Consider the following 23,468-nt stretch of genomic DNA (forward strand, 5'->3'; position numbering starts at 1 on the left):
AAAAGCTACCTGACAGAAAGTTATTAAATGAAATGGTTATGAATTCACTGCCTGATGTCTGAGACATTTGTTTTACGATTGTTTTTAGAAGTTTTTGGTGTAAAACATTTATTTTTTGATCCATTCAAGGTGGAGGGATCCATATAAAACTTGTATAATAAAAGACACGTGTAGGGTCACTGAGAGGTTCACGAGATGGTTTCAGATAGTAAATAAAATGTTTTTATTTGTGTTGTATTTTTTATATTTCAACCACTGAACCACTGCTGAAACTTGGTGAAAAATTGAAAAATTGGTGGGGACAATTTCACTATTAAAAATAGTGAAAATAAAATCTCTTTAAGAAAGTGGAAGTCACTGACTGGCTGATGTGGTTCAAAGCTTCCAGAGTAGGAGGTCCTCACCTTGCATCCTTCACAGGAGCTGACTCCATAGTGGTAGCCTGAGGACTTGTCCTGGCACACAAAGCAAGGCTTGTAGACCCGAGGGGGAGGGGGTGGAGAGGGGGAACTGGGCACCATCTCCTCTGAACTCGTACTTTGAGTTTCCACCGCTGCAGAAAGAGAGACAAAGGAACATTAAGCTTTTGAAGTCAAGAATTATTGATGTCGTTTTGCTATACTGTTTAAATGTAATTGCATAATTAATGAAAATTACATAATATAATCTGTGCAAAAGTTTGAACACCCCTGGTCAAATGACATGATTTTCCCAGGAAGTTAACACAACCTCTGAAATATGGCATTTTTCTGCAGATTTTAGCGCACAATTTCTATTTATTTACTTTAATAAAAAGTTTAAAATATTGAAGAAAAGTAAAATATAATGTGACGTAAGCTTTACACAAGCCAGATTTTATTTTTATTTTTTCTGCTATGTTAAATTCATCAAATAAACTGTAGTTGTGCATTAGAAGTGTGTCTAGGATGTGCTCACTTATTGTCACTTAGAAAACCAACAAAAACATAAAAAATCAATCAGAGTGGACAAACTGCATATGACTGTAAATTACATTTCTTTTGATTTGCATTCTGTATAAACAGGTACTAATATGCTGCTGTTTGTTTCAACATGAGAAAATGACAAAAAAAGGCAAAAATTGTAAAGGATGTTTTCTGGATGCACAACAACTTTTAATCAGTCAGAATCACTTTATTTGGCCAAGTGTGTTACACATACGAGGAATTGGTGTTGGTGAGTCACACACGTATGACATGAAACACACTGAACAGACCAGACAAGCATACAGACTGTTAACAAGTATTAAACTAAGGGAAAAGGAAAATAAAAATACAATAAATAAAATATAGAATCTTAATAAAAACAATGTGAAAGGAGCTCAGTAGATGTACATATGAGACGTATGCATATCTGTACATATGCAGATATGAATGTCTGCACGTATGCAGGTCAAGTAGACATTTTTTAAAAATACACTTTAAAACTATTATATACAGAATGTTACAATGTGACATAAACATTTGTAAAAATTAACTTGTACAGTAAGCATAAGCATAATGCTACAGGAGGAGTTAGTGTAATACTGTAAGGAGGTTTGTTGGTTCAGTTTACGTTTAAAGTGTGTTGGTTGATGAGCGCTGTGGACATTTTTCATCAAACCCAAATGATGATAAAATATCTCCTCTTGTACTTACAAACACAAATGTCATGTGGATTGAAGGTTCTTCAATTCCACTGCTATGAAATCCCATGTAGTGGGTCTCTTGTTGGATGGCATTTATTGCAAAAGAGCTGAGCGCTGAGGCGAGAGACATGAGCAGGAGTCAAACGGCTTATGTTTTGCAAAGAAGGAAAAATTAAATCTCCGTAAATATGTAGAAATTAGCATCTGTAATTAGCAGCGCTGCTAGTGTTAGTGCTTATTTGAGCCATAATTCCTTTATTTTCTTAATATTTGTGTAGTATGGGTTTTCTCAACGTTCAACTTTTTACGAGGCTAAAATCAGCTTCTCATTCGCCAGCTTCTTGTTCATACTTTCCTGTTCCACCTTAAATGATGCCTAAGGCGCCAGAATGTAACTGCTGCACCATTTAAGGTGGAAGGGGAAAAACTGAATTAGAATATGACTTCAGCTTTGTGACTTTTTCATGTTTGACAGCTTCTCATTGCAGATTAAACGTATCAGGAAACCAGCTGGAGTGATTATAAATGCAAATAATTTGTCTCCAAATTATCGATGTTCGTCTTAAATCTTTCTCTTCACGTTTTCGCTAGCTACTGACTAGGCGAGACTGTTGTCTGTGTTGCTAGAGTGACCTGCAGTCTGCGCACCAACCTTTAGGGTTAAAGGGCGAATTAGCAGTTATACATTAACTCCAGTGTTTAAGACTGTAAAGGCGGATTATTTTATTTTTACCTAAAAATCTAATTCTGCTGTGGAGCCACATGTTGCTGACCTCCTGGTATAGAACCTTTACAGTATTTGGAGGTTCTTTCAACCTTTTAAAAGGTTCTTCATTCAACACTGAATCAATGTTCAACAGGGTCAGTTTTTCTAGTGTTTAATGGCCCATAAAACAAGCAAGATCAATCAGAATTCAACAGCAGAGACCTACTTTCATTCAGTCAGACTGCTCAACATCAAATCAACACTGTTTTAATTACTAAAATTTCACTCTCTGGGTTCTTAAGCACTCTGTGGAAACGTGAGCCATGTTCTGCATTAATCTGGAATGCGTCTGTATACAGTACAGTACACAACCCACTCTGACTCTAACTCTGAGTGAAAGGCAGAATCATCAACGTCTGTCTGGTGCCATTAACAGATGAAGAGCGACTACTCGAGACAGAGGGTCCCGAGCTCAGGGGGTGAGCTGGAAGGCAAATATTTTCCGAGCCCAGCTAGAGGTAGGGGTGCTGACTGATGTGGAGAGAGACAGAAAAGCTGAGAGTGAAAGACAAAAAAATGAGCTGTAGGCCAGATGGCGAGATTGATAAGATTGTCTGGGGCAGAGCAGCTTTGACTGACACGGGACTGTATGTCTGCGTGCACACATTTCAGATCAGAGAATAATAGGACAAACAAAAGGCATTTTACAAGAACTCTACATCCCCGGACACATTACGAAAACATACTTCTGCATACTTTAGAGTACAGTTATAGATGAGTTATAGATGTTGTTTTGCTGTACATCCCCGGTCAAATTTGGTGATTTTATAAGCAACATTAATACAACCTCCTAAATACAGAATTTATCTGCAAGTTTGTGTGCAAAATTTCTATTTATTTGCTGAGTTTAACATACTGGAAAATACTAAAACATAAAAAAAAATCATGACATAACTTGCACAGGCCACATTTTAAGTTTCATTTTTTCTTATGTGTTAATAATGTGTTAAATTCACCAAATACACAGTAACTGCGCATTAAAATGTGAAGTGTGTTCTTGTTAGACTTATTTTAAGTGCTTAAACTTTTGCACATGACTGTTTATAAAAACCCAGAAAACAAAAAGAAAATTTTGCTCTTTCAGTGTTAAAAAAATTTAATGTTGCCATTGCAGAAATCACTTTATAAAACCACTGGCACCTTTACCTTGTAGGTTTGTGTGTTTTTTTCTGGTTCTACCAAAAATTCAGGACATTTTCCTCAAAACGTACAACAGAACAGTGCTGTGTAGCTGCAACTGATGTCACTTGGTTCAACTTTCACCTTTTGCCACCCTCTATCCTGCCTCTAACCCCCCTCCAAACCATCCCCCCTCCTCTATCATGTTTCCTGGACCCTAAATTCCTCAGGCCCGGCTGGCTGGCTTTTTTACTGGAGGTCCAGGCTCATAAGCTGCCCTATAAAGGCGGTCTGTAGGCTGGAAAGGGGGCCTCCGGCCTGGTTGACCGGAGCTTTATTGGTACCAGGTCACCTTGGCCAGCCATTCACGCCATTGCCAGCTGTCCCCCTGGCTCCCTACTTATAAAAAGAAGGGGAAAAAACAGCCAAAACAGGGCTTCTTCAGAACTCCAACTTTTATTGCTCGCAAACAGCCCCCCCAAAAGCCAGTGCCCTGAATGGATACCACAAGGCTGGCCCAAATGTGTCCCCTCTTTATCCCCCCGTTTCTCACACCACGGCCACTGTTTAACAAGGGTGGGATGACTTCAAAAAGAAAGACAGGAGGCCAGAAAGGGTGATCTAATAAAAAAGGAGGAAAGACAAATGAAGAGAATGTGAAGAACAGGAGGTAATGAGAGAGACAGACAGAGAGGCAGAATGAAAGCATGTCCATCTTACTTTGACCTTGGCTTTGACTGCACTTTGGTCACTCAACACTTGAACGTGAACTGAAAGTCATGGTAGGTGCCGACTGCCTAAATGGACGGACCATTCTAGGAAACATTTTGGAGGTTCTAGACTTTAAAAACGCCTTCTTCACACTCATACATCTAATTTGTGAAAAAAACATTTAAAGAACTATTAATTGAAAGGTTCTTTAGGGAACCGGATAAAGCAGGTCAGCACTGTACACTTTAAAAAACAAAGGTTCTCAGATGGTTTCTGGACACACACTTCCAGGAAACACCTTTAAGTGGTACAGAACTTTCAGGTTTTGTGGAGGTTCGTTAAACGTTTTTTTTTAAAAGGTTCCTCACACAACTCATTTACAAAGAGAACCTTTAAAGGACCATCCACTGAGGGTTATTTAAAACTTTAATTGGTATACAACCTTTACAGTATTTGAAGGTTCTTTCAACCTTTTAAACTTCAACCATCTCATTTACAAAAAACACCCCAAAAAACATCAAAAGAGATCCATTGAAGGGTTCTTTAGGAACCTAAAAGAAGCTCTGAACACTAGGAAAAATCTTTGATTGGTATGTAACCTTTAAAATTTCAACTTTTTAAAACGTTTTCCACACTTGCACATCACATTTTCAAAAAGAACCCTTAACCATCTGATAAAATGTTTTTTAGGGAACCAAAGGAAGAGGTTCAGCACTGAAGCCAGGGAAAAATCTTGTTTTTTAAATGGTACAGGACTTTTATATTTTGTGGAGGTTCTTTAAACTTATACTTTTTTTAAAAAAAAAGGTTCCTCACCATCTCAATCACAAAAAGAAGCTTTAAAGGACCATCCACTGAAAGGTTCTTTAAGGAGCCAAAAGAAGAAGGTCACTGCTGTACACTCTTAAAACTAAATGGTTCTTAGCTTGTAGAAGTATAATATAGGGAATAAAAACCTTGATTAGTATAAAACCTTTTCAGTATTTGGAGGTTTTCAACCTTCTAAAAGGTTCTTCACTCACACATGTCATTTACAGAACAATCCATTAATGGATTCTTTAGGGAGACAAATCTCATTTTCAAGTACTCTTAAAGACCCATCTAATGAAAGGTTCTTTATGGAGCCAACAGAAGAAGGTCAGCACTGAGCACAAGGAACTATCTTTAATTGTTTAACTGGTACAGAACTTATATATTTTTATATATCTTTGAACCTTTTAGAAGATCTTTCACTCACACACCTCATTTTCTCATTTTCAAAAAAAACCTTCAAAGAACCATCCATTGAAATGTTCCTTAGGGAACCAAAAGTGGTTCTTCTATGTCAGTCCAACAGTAACATACTCAACAGCGTAGTTAATTGCATATAGATTAACCAATCAAATGAGTGGTGACTAATATAGGATATTTGAAGTATACACACCTAAAAAAGGTGCCTTTTCAAGGGTTCTTTAGTGAAGAAAATGGTTCTATATAGAACCATGAACACTCAAAGAACCCAGTGATTAAATGATGATTAAAGAGTTCTTTGCATTGTGAAAGGGTTGATGGAGAACGTGATGTATATGGTTCTATGTAGAACCTTTTTGAAAAGCGTTCTATACAGTACCAAAAGAGTTCTTCTATTGTTACCAGCTTGACATCGTCACAGTAGAAGAACACATTCTGGTGCTATTTCGAAACATATACAACACATTCTCCATCAATCTCACCATGCAGAGAAGCTATATAGAACCATTTAAGTGTAAAAATTCTTTCATGCATTTACTAAAGAACCCTTGAAGAATCTTTTTAAGAGTGTAACTAAAGAAAAGGGCTTAACGTATCACACATGTTAAATGCCAAGTCCATAAATTACACTGCGGAAGACTAACTGCTTTATTTGTTTCAGGCCTCTATTGATTTCTAAATAACCGAATCAAAAGTCACAGGTGGCAGATCTACATATATCCTAAGCTACCTCATCTTGGTATTAGCTGGTTAGCAGCAGAAAGGGAACGTGGAGGTGTCTGCTGCCGCTGACATTGTCTGAAGGCCGAGAACGCAACCAGAGCCGAGTGTTTATGCAGTAACCTTAATCTGAGAAGGCTCTGTCTGTTTACACACCAGCAATGCACAGGAGGTGCTGAAAAAGCAACTGTTATAGTACGAGGGGGTGATATCTGAATGACTGACAGACAGACGTGGTGTGTGTAATGCTTGTCTAGTAAAGTTTATCTGTTTTTTCTGTTTCTTCTATACTGATATAGCGAGGTTGGGTGGGGGTCACATGGGGTTAAGAGGAAAATCTTTTAATCAGCTCTTAGCAAACACTGAGGGGCCTTTAAGTATCTGCAAAGCTCTCCTCAAAATCTAGTAAAAACAGTTCTTCTGTAAGAAAAATACGTTATATACGCCACTCAAAATGCTAACATGTCTATTAGTGAGTGGAAGCTAGAAACTGTTAGCCCTGTTTGCACATTAGTTGTACATTTAAATGAGCTACTTTACAAAACATTCACCTCAAACAGACTCTTAAGTCCAAATGCTAAGAATAAGGCGCTGCATGAGGAACCAAAACAAACCTGATAATTTATATGATTTGTTTTAAGGTCCTGAGACCACATTTTCCACTACTGTCACAGAAACACCACTATAACCACTTCAAAATGCAAATGAGTCGCAAGACTTTCATACCATTAATGATGGCAACCGTTATATACCGTTAGTTACTACACTCTTAAAAAAAAGATGGTTCTTCATGGGTTCTTTAGTAAAGAAAATGGTTCGATAAAGAACCAAGAACACTCAAAGACACCCTTTGCATGCTTAAACAGTTCTTTTCATGGTTAAATGCCACTTCAGATTGATGAAAAGGGTCCTGTATAGCACCCAAAAGGGTTCTTCTATTGTGTACAAGCTTGACATCATAACAATAGCAGAACCCTTTTTGGTGCTATATATAACCATATGCAGCACATTTGCCATCAATGTGAAGAAGGTGCTATGTAGAACTCTTTTCAAAAAGGTCTTATATAGAACCATCTACAGTACATTCTCCATCAATCTGAAGAAGGTGCTGTATGGAACCCTTTTTGAAAAAGGTTCTATATAGGACCATCTGCAGCACATTCTCCATCAATCTGAAGAAGGTGCTATATAGAATCCTTTTTAAAAAGGTTCTACATAGAACCATCTGCAGCACATTCTCCATCAATCTGAAGAACCATTTCACCATGCAAAGAACCCTTTATTCATGCAAAGAGTTTCATTGAGTGTTCGTGGTTCTATATAGAACCATTTTCTTTACGAAAGAACCCTTGAAGAAACTTCTGTGTGTAGGTAAGCTTTCGCTTGGTGGTCAGCTTTCTCTCAGTAAGGTTCTCTGACTCTGACACCCAACACAGTTTAGTAAAAGCTGTGAGGGCAGGACAAACCACATCAGCCTTGTGATTGGTCAGGATACTGCATATGTAAATATGACCCAAGATTAGGACTACCCAATTTACCACTGTGGACAACAGAGGTTTTATATATATATATATATATATATAATATATATGCTACATTAAATTCTTTCATTTCAAAAAATACCCCACAATATGGGGGCCTGTTTTTCCAAATGTCTCAGCATATGCAGTAAGCATGTGCTGCTTTGTAGAAGAACAATAAACTACATCAGCGTGGAAACGTAACAGACAGTGTAATTACTGTCATTATCCTCGTACTGTTTCAGAAACATATAATGGATGTTTCAGGGACGTGACAGGAGGCTGAGGCACAGACGTGGTGGGCTGTGGTATTGACGATGGAGCGCAGATGAATAGCTTCTTTCATTTCCTCTGCGTGATTGTGTGTATAAATGTACTGTGTCGAATGGGTGAGTCACTGCCAGAGTGCTACAAACTTGTTTTCAGTGCCTCAAGGAGTTCTTAATGTTCTGAACTTGTAACAAGAGCTAAGTGTCGATTTTCAGTCGTCCAGGGCCGCATTTTAACGAGCGTACAGTTTGAGATCCCGCCAGTGCGCAAAGCTATTTTCATTCAGATTGAAAATGTTAGTTTTGTCTTTATGTAAATTGCCTGTTGTTTCTGTTTTTGGCTTATAATATCATATTCCTCTGGGGATATAGTTGGAAATGTCTGACGTTTATTTTCATGGTGCTTAATTTGTATTAAACCTGATAAACTGTACAAAAATGCGCAAAAAGCAAGGAACACTGATTCTGACTGATATGAGCGCTGCTTTTCTCTTAAATACAGATTAATGGTTTTCAACTCATGCATCAACTTCTGCTTGTTATGCATGCTTTCCTTTTATGCATAATTTGTTTGCACATTCAAGGAAAACCAGCACCACCCCACTTTTAGTTCACGTTCAGTTCTGTGAATAGAAATTTCAGTCACACTCAATTTGAATAGTGCCCCAAAGATTTCATACAGATGCTCAACTTTCTTGTTAGAAATCACATTAATTTTTCACATTTTCTGCATAATTAAATGGCTAAAAAGTAAACAAAGTCATTCAGAGTGGTTTGGTGCTCTATTGTAGAGAAACTTAACAAGTCAGAATTGTTCTCAGTGGTGGTGACGGGAACCAGACGTCCACCTCTAAAAGCTCCCTCACAGAAAATTATTACATGAAATCCTTCTGAATAAGTTTTGAGAAGGTTTTGGCCTAAAAATACATATTTTTAAACTCCATTCATGGTGGAGGGGTATGTGCAGTAGGCTGTGAGGCGAAATAGTCCCCAAAGAAAACGTATTATTTCAGATTTTCCACTATTTTCCCCTCATCCACATTCCATATACAACTCAGAAGACGTGTAGGTTCACCGGTGGTTTTGGATAGTAAATAAAATGTCTATATTTGTGTTGTAGTCATGGTGACCCCTGGTTCCTATCACCACCACTGTAAAGAAACCTCTAGAGTGAGCCATTTGTGCCTAATGAACCAATTTAGTAGATATATAGTAGAATTTAATGGCTATTTAGTTGAACGTTAGTTAAGGATGAGCTGATCATCTACAGTGGGTGCTAATCATAAATTATTACCAAAAATCTTAGATTTGAATTATTGTTAAAGCCCGTCTAACCTTTTTTATGATTTCCACCCGTATTCCACCCAACCTGGAGCTGTCAACCTCACCCGGGTACCTTCATGTTGTGAGATTTCATAACATGGCAACAGGAGTGTGCGATGAGATGTAACTGGGAAATCTGACAGAGCAGGTCAATTTGAGAGCAAGCGTATTTTTCACAGCAAAGCTGGCGCCGAGCACTGAGCCCGAATGCTTCTCGAGTTGCAGTGTGGAGGCCTTTTTTCTTTCTTTTTCCTTTTTTTTCCAGAGCGTTTGGCCCCACGCCAGGCCGTGGCGCTCTCAAGTCTCCTTGAGCCTCGTTTGATTTGCTAATGCGGCTTTTACATAACTGCCTGCATTACAAAATGTCCCCCCCGACTTAAACTGTGGTGTTTGGAGGAATGCGAGCGTGTGTGTGGACATTTGAACTGTTGACAAGTCGATTGGAATGCTTTCTGTTGTTTTAAGTCTATCTGAATTACATTTTAAAAAAATAATAAAACAAAAAAAATATATGATCCGACTGCGGCTTTGTCTGGGACAGTCTTCAAATTAAATAGAACCAAAAGGATCTCAATGGAGGGAACAGAGAGAAAGAAGCACTTTTGCTTCTCTAAAGAACATAAATAAATGATATCCACATCATGTAAACATGTAAAGGTTCTCACTAGAATCAAAGCCGTATCTAAATTGGAATTTCACCACTTTTTAAAATTGCATAATTGAGTGTGTGAGATGTAAACAGAGTGATTCAGAGTGGTTTGGTGTGAAATGGTTCAGATTTCTTTACAGTGGTGGTGATAGGAACCAGGGGTCACCATGTCTACAACATAAATATAGACATTTTATTTACTGTCCAAAACCACCAGTGAACCTTCACAAGTTTTATATGGAATGTTAAAGAAGTTTTCTTTGGGAACCATTTTACCTCACTATGCGTATCCCTCCACCATGAGGAATTTTTAAGGCCAAAATCTTTTCAAAACTATCATAAAACAATGTCTCAGACATCAGGCAGTGTATTCATAACCATTTCATGCAATAACTTGAAAATGAAACCACACTGAATGGCTTTGTTTACATCTCAATCTTATAATTATGCATACATTTTGCAGGGAAAATCAGTGGAATTTCCCATTAGGACAGCACATTCAAATCCATGGAATGTTGATATACTGAAAATGGCACCCTGAGGCTACACCCTGAAACACCCTCAATCCACACAAAATGCTCTTGAACTCCACTAATCCTTGTTTTCACTATAAGAGGCTGTATACATAACAATAGCAGCAGTCCTGACTGGGCTAACTTTACACTTAATCCTCCACAAACCTGCGCTCCACCCAGACACTGCAGGCTGAACACAGGAGCTGTGGGAAAATACATACAGAACACAGAGCAGGAAAGAGTTAATCTAACTTTAACTTCCCCTTGTGCTGCTGCCCCAGCTCTGCACTCTTAAAGTACACTCTAAAGGCGACAAACAGAGTTCTCTGGAGCGATATCACTAAAAAAAACACTTTTGTTTCCCTAAAGAATCTTTCAGTGGATGATTCATTGAAGAACCAGCTTCTTTAAATGTGTATTTAGGCCCACTTTTGACATGTGTGTGGTTTTATCTACCAAAAAGACTCATAATCCACTTTTACACATTAATTTCCAACCTCCTTGAAGATTGGTATGAAGATGGTTCTTCAAAGGTTCTTTAGAAAAGGATTGGTTCTATTTAGAACCATGAGCTCTATATAGAATCATCTCATGCTTAAAATGTTCTTTGCATGGTGAAATGGTTCTTCAGATTGATGTAGAGTGTACTGTATATAGTTCCATACAGCACCAAGAAGGGTTCTTATATTGTTACAAACTTGACATTGCAACAGTAACAGAACCCTTTTTGGTACTTTTTTCAAAGAGGACCTATATAGAACCAACATATTCTTCATGATTCTGAAGGATCATTTCATTATGCAAAAGAACCATTTATGCATGAAATGGTTATATATAGAACCATTCCCTTTGCTAAAGAATGCTTGAAGAACCATGTTTGTTCAGAATGTATGTAAATGAGCTCCATTCTGATTGGCTGCCCTGTATTGTGACTCAAAAACTCCTTATAACTTCAGTGTGAACTGCTGTAGGCTGATATAAAATTATATATTATTTTATTATTATATTATATTACATTACATTATATTACACAGTGAGTTGTGCAAGTGTGAAGTGCAGTGTGTAAAGTAGCCAATTTAATGTTAAACTAGCATGCAAACTGTGCTGATTCCAGATATCGTTCACTGATTGGTAGACAGTTAAAAGTTTTGCATAAATTAGAATTCTCTTGTTCTCCAGGTGGTGAAACTGTAGAAGTCACCAGCTTTTGACTGATTAATTATGTCTGGGTTATCTATATGCAGTTATATGTGCTGTTGAATTTGTTGCTGTTGGAGGGTTCTCACAGCGGAACCACTTTTGGTTCTCTAAAGAACCTTAAAGTGGGGTATTCTTTAAAAAACCATATATGTAAATTAAATGTGCAAGAGTGAATAACCTTTCTAAAGTAATGTCTATGTGTGTGTGTGTGTGTGTGTGTGTGTGTGTGTGTGTGTGTGTGTGTGTGTGTACACCCTAATTTTAATGTGTTTTGGAATGCTTTTTGCCCAGATAAATACCATTAAAGGGGAATTCCACTGATCTTCTAAAATTTCTGAATGATTCATTTATTAAGATGTAAACAGAGTCATTCAGAGTGGTTTGGTGTGAAATGCTCTGTTCTAGAGTCTTTCTGAACAATTGTTCACAGTGGTGGTGATAGGAACCAGACGTCCACCTCTAAAAGCTCCCTCACAGGAAGCTATTACAAGAAATGGTTATGAATACACTGCCTGATGTCTGTTTATTGGTAGTCTTTAAAAAGGTTTTGGTCTAAAAAGGTATTTTATTAAGTCTATAAACAGCAGGTAGGTACATGCAGAGTTTTCTGAGGCAAAATAGTCCCTTAAAAGCTTTCAGCTTGACCACAATTTTATAAACATTACTTAGAAAAAACTCAGAAGACACATGTAGGTTCACTGGTGGTTTTGGATAGTAAATAAAAATGGCTATATTTCTAGTCATGGCGACCCCTGGTTCCTATCACCACCACTGTAAAGAAATCTGAACCATTTCACACCAAACCACACTGAATCACTCTGTTTACATCTCAGACACTGAACTTTAAACTATTTTCCTGGCTGCTTAACACGTCTTAATATTTTGTAGTCCAAGTTCTAAAATCTATTTGACTTACAAAATCTCTTCACCCCCCACCCAACAGGACCATTGCCGTCATCATTATGTACCCCCCACCCCATCTCCCACTGCTCCCCACCTTCCTGCCCCCTCAGGAGGAGGAGCTCTTCCTGTCTTTGAAAGGAAACCTGTGATAAAAGCCATCCACTGTCCAGGAGATGACCCAATAAAACTCTGTCTCACATATACTGGCAGACCAACACGAAGCTACAGAGTCACACCAAATACAAACCTCTAACCCCCTCCACCATAACCCCCCCAACCAAACCTGGACTCCATCCAAGAACTCAGCTAATAAAATGGGTAACACCACAGTGTCCTCCAGGGCGGCTTTACACTTCCTTGCAACAACAACATGTAACCTTGGCCTTATGAACAAAATAAATATAGCTAGAACACTGTTGCACAACAGACTGGCTGACCAAAGACTGACTGAACTGTTTATGGACAGAACTGTTCACTTCGATTCTAATGTTTAATTCTAATTCTAAAATATCTGTATAATTATGTAAAAGTCATTCTAGCGTCAGAACTGTTCACAGTGGTGGTGATAGGAACCACATGTCCACCTCTAAAAGCTCCCTCACAGAAAGTTATTACATGAAATGGTTATGAATACACTGCCTGATGACACTGTTTTATAATAGTTCTAAGAAGGTTTTGGCCGAAAACATATATATTTTTAATCCTGGTGGGATACATGCAGGCTGTTATGAGGCAAAATAGTCCCCGAAATTATTTTTTTTTCTGATTTTATCATCATTAGCATTCCATATAAAACTCAGAAGACACATGTAGGTTCACCGGTGGTTTTGGATAGTAAATAAAATGTCTATATTTGTGTTGTAGTCATGGTGACCCCTGGTTCCTATCACCACCACTGTACAGAAATCTGAACCACTTCACACCAAACCACTCTGAATCACTCTGTTTACATCACCACCACTGATATTTTGAAAATTTGATGGAATTCCCCTTTAAGTCTTATCAAGCCAGTAGCTGGCAATTAAGTGACTGCTTATTACTGCATCATTAAGCAGTAACTAGTATGAATTACACATTTGCCAGAACACTTTTATTGAGACCCTTATTAAGCCTTATCCAACTCCACAGAACACACATGTCCAGACACATGGTCCTAACTTGCTTAAGGTGGACAGGAAAATCGGGGGTGTCCTTCTTAGGCACATTGTTAAACCTAGATTGCCCCTATAATTCAGCAGCCTGCATACAAAGCCCCCTTTCTTCTTTACAGCACCCCATAAACTGACCTTTTTTTATTTTGTCTTTTCCTGGATGAAGCTGAGTCAACATTTGGTCACAGCCCCCAATATTGCACTTCACCCCTCTCAAAAAAGAAAAACCTCACCGAACAACACCTTCCTGTTAAACGACACAAGAGTCTCAAACGACCATGAAGTCCACCTCAAACCTGACTGAGACCTGGCTAGACCAGCTGGAGAAGCAGACAGGCTGGGAAAGTTGGCCTTGATGCTAATTGTAGCCCATAAAAGATGCTAGACGATGACTTAACTGGACATTCAAGTCCATGAACAACTTTGGTCCAACACCATCACCATCATCAAGCCTGAAAGAGCCAGAATCACAAATGCAACATTTCTGTAGGTACTTCTTGTTCCATAGTTTAAGCACTTTTTTATTTTTGTCATTTAAAAATCTTCAGTGTTTGAGATGTAAACAGAGTGATTCAGAGGGGTTTGGTGTGAAATTGTTCAGATTTCTTTACAGTGGTGGTGAAAGAAACCAGGGGTCACCATGACTACAACACAAATATAGCCATTTTATTTACTATCAAAAACCACCAGTGAACCTACACGTGTCTTCTTAGTTTTATTTGAAGTGTTGATTATGGTAAAAATAGTGGATTTCTTTGGGGGCTACTTTGCCACACGACACCCTGCATGTATCCCTCCACCATTATAGTTTCACTGGTGGTTTTGGGTAATAAATAAAATGGCTATATTCACACTTATGGTTCTTCAAGGTTTCTTTACTAAAGAAATGCAGCTTGAAAGCGTTCTTTAGATTGATGGAGACTGTGCTGTAGATGGTTCTATATAGACCCAAAAAATTATTCTATATAAAACCATCTACAACACATTCAAAGGGTTCTGCTATTATTACAAGCTCGAGTCGTACCAGAACGCTTTTTGGTGCTACATAGAACCATTTTCCTTAGTAAAGAACCCTTGAAGAACCATCATTTTTAAGTGTGTTTGTGTTGTAGTCATGGTGACCCCTGGTTCCTATCACCACCACTACTGTTAAGAAATCTGAACCATTTCACACCAAACCACTCTGAATCACTCCGTTTACATCTCAAACTCTGAATTATGCAGAAATTTTGGACAATCAGTGGAATTTTAAAATTAAGTAGGAGCATCTAAGACTTGAGGAACAAACCAGACCAGATCTTTGTCCCATTGGTGTTTATAGGATTTAATCCTATTTAAGGTATGAAGCGTTTTGAGACCAATCGCAGCCATGCCCAAAACCGAGAACCCAGAAAGTCTAGCCCTGATGACCAGGAGATAAAAAAGAGCAGCAAGTTCAAGGTGAACCCAGAGGGCAAGGCTGCTGGCCAGCGTGGAGCAGTTGAGGGGACAGGACAGGGCAGGAGGATCTCTTGGAGACACAGGGTGGGCCTATGTTATTTACAATGTTTCCCTCACCCAGTGCAGTCTAGCTATAAAATGCTATTACAGCATAGGGCCAAATTCCAGCAGGAACCTGTGAAATCTGCTCAGGCACACACAAGACGCCCAGTCGGCTGCCACACAGGCGCTTTCAGAGGGGCTTTCTCAAGTCTTCACTGAATCTCAGCATAAAACTCTTTACTTATGCTTCATGTCATTATCCCCAGTCTTCCCTATTGGTTTCTCATTGACATTGAACTATGCTATGCTGTGTTGTTTTGTTTGCCCCTTGTTCTTTCTCACTCTCCAGAACATGGGAAAGTTTGTTACTGGCCTTGAATAGCCCGTCCAGCTCTCTCCAGTGTCCACTTAAATCTTAAAACTATGGATACGATCTACATTCTCTTCTCCCTCACAATCTGGTAGTGCTCCTCCCTCTACAACAAAGCCATCTTTCTGGTCCAAGATGACCTCATTCGTATTTGTGTTCTCATTCACGTCAGAAGCAGAACTTTTTTGGCATGTATTTGTTATGTTCTTAATCAATCCACTAGTCTATAAACAGTGACTGGGGCTGAATCGATTGAGAGGTTCTTTAGGGAAGAGATTCTTTGCCCAAAGTGTGGCCCACCAGAAGGTTATCCTAACCCCAAACCAATCCGTCCAATGAGAAAAGATACACATACTCTATGGTGAATTCTACCCAATTAGTTTGAATTGCTGTTCCACAATAAGAACACTATTTTAAAAAAACAATAAAATATTTATACTGTAGATATTTTAAATTATTATTATTTATTTAACCCAAGGCATTAATAGAGATAGTAATGAGCTAAATATATAAACAATCATCATTTACGGGGTACTTCCTGTTGGGAGGTGTCTGTCCCAAACCATAGCCACTAAATTAACTTCTAAATACTACTTACATTTTTTTTTGTTTTTTTAAGATCAGTTTGATTTCTTTTAAACTGAAGTTAAAAGATTTATATTGATCAAACTTTATTCAAAATTTGCTATCCCATGTTTTTATGTCACTACCGAAACAAAGACTTTTAATTCGTCAAATTTACAACAAATGCGTTCATGAAAGCTCAATTTGAAACCTACTTCTTTACTTTTATATCTTTTGTTTTATTTACTTTATTGTGTGTTTTTGGCTCTCAGCCCACCACTTATATTGCACATTGCCCCCCTAACAGAAAACGTTTTAGCACCCCTGTTCTATGATATTGTATGCTAATAATAATTAAAAAATTATAACAGCATAAATTTCTCAAGATTTATTTTTCTGTCAATCATTTCAAGAGGTAAACCTGGAGATGAAAACATCTTAATCCCTTCATCAGCTCCTGTTCTCCCTCTCCCAGTGCTCCTCTTTCATCTCTCGCTCTGTTCACAGCTTGTCCCCACAGGCTGCCTGATCTCTTAATTGAGCCTATTGTATTTATAATTGAATAATTAAAGACTTTCATGACGGGCAAGCAAATGACGGGGGGAGGAGCTGGCAGACACTCCAGGCTCCAGAACTTGAGATAGCAGAGGAGTTTGCATGCTGACTCCCACACAGAGTAGATAACACTGAACCATTACAGGGCATTAATTATGTAATGTGACAATTTACATGTTATCATGTTTTTTAAACTATAACTCCAATTATTTGGTCGTTGTTTATGTTTTTACATCATTTGGAAACACCAGCTGCTCTTGACTGTGTGTACATTTCATGATGAATGGACCAACAAGGATGGTTCAAAATTACTCCTGTTACATTAACATATCCACATCACAGAGCACTTTATTAGGAACACCTCCTCGTAGATCTACACTCACTGTACATTTTATTAGCTCCACTGACGATATAGGAGCACTTTGTAGTTCTACAAATGGCTCTTCAGATTGATGGAGAATGTGTTGTATATGGTTCTATGCGGCACCAAAAAGGGTTCTTCTATTGTCATAAGAGATAAAAGAACCCTTTTGATGCTAGTACCAAACCAGAACCATGGAAAGAACCATTTAAGCATGAAAGAGTTCAATATAGTGCTCATGGTCCTAGAAGGGACCACTCCCTTTACTACAGAACCCAGGAAGAATCATCTTTTTAAAGAGTGTATGTAAATGAGCTCTGCTCTGATTGGTTGCCCTGTATTGTGACTCGTTCAAAAGCAGTCCAGGCTGAAAAACTCAAGTCTTATAACTTCAGGTCAATATGTTTAAATGTTTTGGTTTCTGTGACATCACATTCAAATCTGGCTATTTTTAAGCACAAAATGGTTCTATGTAGAACTTATCATTCTAAAAAGAACCACTCCCTTTACTAAAGAGCCCTTGAAGAACCAAATTTTTTAAAAGTGTAGGCTTAAGTCAACTCTAGTGATGAGGTTACGTAGGTGTGATGTAGCCTCATGAACACTGACCTACAGTAAAGTGATACTCAATATCATTAAGATTCTTTCATTTAACTTTGAAGCATTGACTGAAGCAGCTATTAAAGCAGCTCAACGGCACTAGCACGCTAACAATGCATCTTTCAGTAGATAATACACTGCAGCCTAACATAAACACCAGTTGGCTTTTTTCCACCAACAAACTCCAACATAGCAGCTGATATCAAGACAAATGCCTTAAAGGAGAACGGGACAGGTCACTTGGCCTAAAAGCACTCCTCAAACATCCTCTCATCACTCTCTTGGCGAACAATGTAATGGGATCCACTGAATGGAGCGGGAGCCCCCCCTTCAAATGCATTGTTCTGACGTACTTCCAAAGGTTATGCTGAGTGTTTGAAATGAAACTGAACACCATGTCCCAAAGGCCTTTGTCACCCGAGGGTGCTGACTGGTCATTTTTTGCATTGTTTTGCTGTAGTTTTGCAAACTTTTGCATGAATCTGCCATTTTTTGTGTTTATTATGAAAAAAAAGAATTACTATTTTTGAAGTATAATCATCACATCATAGCAAAAGCATATATGTATTATCTTCTTTTTTCCGTTGTTATAGTCTCATAACTTTTCCTCAGAAAAAAACTCTCAGATCTTATAGGTGGTTTCACTCAAAAGGCAATAACTAACACAGAGCTGAGCACTGAAGCCTCTTATAGCTAATTCAAAATTGAAGTTTGCTTTTCAAGGTGTATTAATATGTCACAGTATTTAATCAGACACCTCACTCACACTGCAGTTAGACATTTTGGCACCTCTTCTTTACTGAGTGGCTGCTAGTTTGACTGCAGCGCTTGAACACTTGTTGTCAGAAGCATACCTCATTAATCAAAGCCAGAAAGAGCACGACAAGCTGATGGAGCAACACAAAAACTAGTAGGCATGCAGACACAGGAGCACATTCACTTTGTCTTTGTCTCTGTCACGCACACACACAGAGAAAGGCTTGTTTTTATACAGAGTCAGGACATGAGGTCATACATATGTCCCATTTATGTTACATATATCGCTGTTGTTGGAACAAAACCTCAAAAAAGACTTTACAGGAGAAGGAAAAAACCTTCTTTACTTTTAATGTAAGTCAATGAAACCTTTTTCATTTTGTCATTTTGGGCCGTTTCTGTTGGTCCATTCATTGTGAAACTTACACACAATTTGAAGAACAACAGGCATTCTCAAATTATGTCAAAAACTGAAAAACAACAAAAATGGAGATACAAGGCTTTGTCCCAACAACAGCGATACACAAGTTTATATATATATATATATATATATATATATATATATATATATATATATATATAAATGGCATGTAAATATGTACAGGTAAGGATCTATATGCAATAATATGTCCCATACGTATCAAACATAAGCAGAGGTTGGCAGTACCTACTTACATTTACTCAAGTAGATGTATTAAAATGTTGTGTGTAAAATAATGCTCTCCTGAGTATTTTCAAATCTTAACACTGTTACTTCTACTCAAGTATATTGGTGAGTAAAGGAATTTACTTTTTACTCATTACATTATTAGCTGTTCATATTAAGTTACTAATTTCGCTTTTGTGTTTAATTTCATTCTGTTTTGTTGGTGACAATGTCTGTATGCTTCATTATTGGTAACTTTAATATTTTATTTTAGACCAGAATAACCCAAAAAAGAGAAAACAGAGCCATACAAACTCCAGTTCCTGTGCTGAGAGATGCCGGATTTACTATAAAGTTCCACTGCAGTTCCATACATTTCTAAGTACTTAAGTAGTTTTTTGATCTGATACTTTTGTACCTTTACTCATGTTGTTTTTGTTTTTCTGATATTTTTACTTGAGTTATTTTTTTATCAATACTCTTATTTGTGTACTGATTTGGGCTACTCTACCCACCTCTGTATATAGGTAAGCATTTATATGTAATGAAAGTAATCATAATAATAATACGTCCCGTTTGTTGGGGTAGCGATATGTCAAAAATATATTGCAATACTTTAAGAAGTTGAAACGATACACACCATGTCACAATATTTATTTTTATGACATCTTAGAAGTTGCATAAGTAACAAATAAAAAAAGACCATACTAAAACAAAAATACTATCAAAAACTATGAAAACTATTATTTGTTTTCAACATTTCACATACTTTGCTATCCTAAATCCAACTAATCAAGCCAAATTATTCTCTCTTTGTAGTGAAACATGCAGTTCTAAAGTAATGACAATATACATTATACACTCAGAGAAGCATATTGTGAAATATTGTCACGTAATTTATCATGATAATGATAAATATCGTATTGCCCAGCCCTACCCATAAATACTGACCAGGGCCCACCAACAGGCCCACAGTTTTTTCACACACTTCTATAACCTAAGAACAGCTCAACCAGTTTGCACTGACATCCCTGTAGTTACTGAGTAATAAGCCTCACTATGTAATAAGCCTGAGATTTTAAGGGGTTAATAACAATCTATCAACGTAAACATTGTCAGTGCAGGTTAACCCTGTTTTTCTGTGGCTACACTGAACAGCCTAGACAATTTTGTCCTAAAAACATCAAAAAACAAACCCAAACAAATAGAAAACAGCAAACAGACTGAAGGTTAAGCACATAGAGACCCTCAGGGTGAAGAGAAGACACTTACAAACGCACTGACACTTACACTGCAGGTTGGCGCTGGTGCCGTTGGACCAGGAGAAGGGTTCCAGCCCAGAGAAGAAGGAGCTAGCCTTGCGCAGCATGCAGGAACCCTGAGTGGACACGCTAAAGAGAGGCCTTGCACCAACTCCTAGAGCCTCCATGCAGTCAAACATGATGTCCACTTCTAAACCAAGCTAACCAAGGTCTCTACAGTCTCTCTCAGCTGCTGTCACTCACCAATCAGGAAAGTAGGACAACAGAGGAAACTTCTACTCAAGGCTGAGCTGCTTCTTTTAGCACCAAAAGAAAAAGAAATAAACTGCTTCGGGAACGAAAACAGCTTCTATGAGAAGCATCAGAGAACTTCTTCAGGTACTGCTGTCACTTTCGTATCCTCTAGTCTTTGGATCTTCACGTCTTTTTCTGCAGGTCTTCTCTGAGGGTCTCCAGACTGACTACCTTCTCCTCTTCTGCCCAAGTGCTTTGGTTGTAGATCAGCTGGTCTCCAAAACCTGGTTTAGATGTAAAAGCTTCTCCAACCAGCACACGGAGGTTCAGCAGGACAGTGTGTGCTAGCTGCACTCACGTTGAGACAACACGTCTAAGCTCAGCCCACATTAGACAGAGGGGAAGGGTTCAGGGAGGGAGGAGGAAGAGAGAAAAAGGGAGGGAGAAAGGGAGGCGGGAGTTATCCTGGTTGGCCCAAACTTTCTGTCGTTCCCATTTTCTGGCCAAGCGGTCAGTCAACCCTGCGTCATATTTCAGAGTTTTACAAATGAAAACAAACAATCGCTCTCCCCGCAGTCCCCTTCTCTCTCTCTCTCTGTCTCTCTCTCTCCCTCTTATTCCCTCTTTTCCGCCAATACTGACTCCTTTGTTCTCTTTTCTCTCAACACATCTTACTTAATACTCATGATACTCAGTGTTCTAACACTATAACTGTTCTGACGTTGTTCTTTTTATTGTTTACCATCACTCACACTTAATCCATCAACGCTTGAAAACGACTCATAACTACACAGTGCTGTTGATAAAAATGAACAAGAATGCAGTTTTTTTTATTTTAAAGTCCAAATGTTACACTAAAAAGGAACAAAGACCAAACATGAAATAATAAATAAATACATACATAGATATGTAAATATAAATGCATACAGCTGCAACTTTTTGCTTATAGTCCTCAAAGTGCCACTATAAGCGATGCTGTATAATCTTGGCTCCTTATAGAACCATGTCTGAAACCTTTTTAAAAGTTTAAAGAACCTTCACAAAGGTTGTATACCAGTTTAAGCGTTCTTCTTAGAACATTTGCATTATGTAGAGGCTCTTTAAAAATTAAAAAGGTTCTTGGTCCTTAAAAATCTGCTTATTATTATTAATATTATTATTATTATTATTATTGTTGTTGTTGTTCTTATGATGAAACTAATAACAACTAAGTCATGACATTTTGAGGCTTTCTAATGTATTTACAACTACAAGCATTGAATGAATGTGTTCTTTAATAAGGAAAATGGTTCTACGTAGAACCAAGAACACTCAAAGAACACTTGGCATGATTAAATGGTTCTATATAGCACTCAAAATGGGTCTCTTCTATCGTTATGATGTCAAACTGTAACAAAAGAAGAACCCTTTTTGGTGCTATTTACATTTACATAGAGCTATATAAATGTATGCCTGCCTTTTCAGCCTATAGCAGTTTAGCCCCACCCATTCACACTGAAGTTACAAGGATATTTTCAGTCAGGACTGCTTTTTGAATTAGGCACAATACAGAGCAGCCAATCAGAAGAGAGGGCATTTACACCATTAATTTATTAGGTAAATTATATCATTCCTAAAGGTGCAGTAACCAAAACAGCCTGTTTAATTCTATTGAATAATGAGAGGTTTGAAAAAATGGTCATATAAGAATGAATTATAGCTGTTTTTGGTAAATACAAACACAAACACTGGAAGTGGACTTAAAGGGACTGGAAGGGAGTAAAACAAAAATAAAAGAACAAGGTAGGATATGGGCCATTAAAGGCAACTGGTGTGACTTTTCACTTATTTACTATAATTCTCAACACTTTCAGTATACAAAAATAGCTTAATAAAAGAAGTGACAAGCATTTTGCACCAGTACAGTGACGTTCTAGATAGGAAGTGTGCTGGAAAGCAAAGTTTTGGGAAACTCTCTGGATCTTTTGAATCTAGCGCCCTCCATAGGTAAGAAACAGCAAGCAAAGGGTGGTGCTTTAGTGCACACATGCACTACATCTAAGGATCATTAGGCAGATCGAGGCCAGAGAGGGAGCCACGCTTTGTTTTTTATCTTTATCTATACCTCTTTATGTCTCTCTCTCTCCACCTCTCCCATTATTCCTGTGTTTAGACTGGCAGCCTAACAGTCGTTCTCCGTAGCCCCCTGACCCTTTACTTCGCCAGTGCTTTAGTCATATTATTGTTACCCACGCTAGTACACATTGTGCCGTGACCCTTTTTTCCTCTTCTCAACCCCATCATCCTTGTTTTTCTCTCCATCTTTCCAGCAATTCATTTAATCAAAGAGACCACAAGAGAATGCGGTTCCAGACGGGGGTAACTTTCCCAAAACGGCTGCTACCGAGAACCAATCCACGTCGACTATCCCTCCAGACCCATAAGTGACCTCCTGCCAATTCCTTGCTATATGTTCCATACAAGTGCTGCCCAAGCCAGCCAAAGCACATTTTATGACCTCTAACACTGTATTATGGAGGATAACTTAGACTATGATGTGTGGAGGCTTTAAAGCAAATGGACATCTTTGACTGATTATGCCTTTATTAGATCAGGTACAGCTGGACTGATGTTTCATCCAAATGTGTAAACAATAAAGCTACAGTGGTATCCAAAAGTTTGAAAATGTTTTTGATTTCCTAAGTGAGAATAAGTTGAACAAACATTTTCTGCTATTTTCTATTTTTTTTGCTGAGGAAAAGTTAAACATAATATATGAAAGGTCCTGTAACTTTTGCACATGCCACATTTTATATTTTTTTAAGTTTCCAATACATTAAAATAAACCGTAAACAAAGGCTGTGTTTACATGCAGAGATTTTAGCCAATCCGATTGAATACATTCTGATTATAGATTAAGAATGAGGTGTTTATATCA

General features: G+C 38.0%; 1 protein-coding gene across 2 annotated transcripts in view; it reads right to left on the reverse strand.

The window, feature by feature from the left end:
- The window catches only part of LOC118799292 (retinoic acid receptor gamma-A-like), an 89,669-nt gene that overhangs the window by 16,305 nt on the left and 49,896 nt on the right, over positions 1 to 23,468 (reverse strand). The window contains exons 1-2 of one of the 2 annotated variants that reach the window (XM_036559040.1): positions 20,346 to 20,939; positions 405 to 553 (exon numbers count right to left, since the gene is read on the reverse strand). In XM_036559040.1, the coding sequence (XP_036414933.1) occupies positions 405 to 553; positions 20,346 to 20,496 (300 nt within the window). In that variant the 5' untranslated portion in view covers positions 20,497 to 20,939. Of the gene's footprint in view, positions 1 to 404; positions 554 to 20,345; positions 20,940 to 23,468 lie in introns of those variants that run through there. The other variant, XM_036559039.1, reaches the window with a different exon arrangement.

The sequence above is a fragment of the Colossoma macropomum genome, unplaced genomic scaffold (genome assembly GCF_904425465.1).
Source record: "Colossoma macropomum unplaced genomic scaffold, Colossoma_macropomum, whole genome shotgun sequence".
Taxonomy (NCBI): Eukaryota; Metazoa; Chordata; class Actinopteri; order Characiformes; family Serrasalmidae; genus Colossoma; species Colossoma macropomum.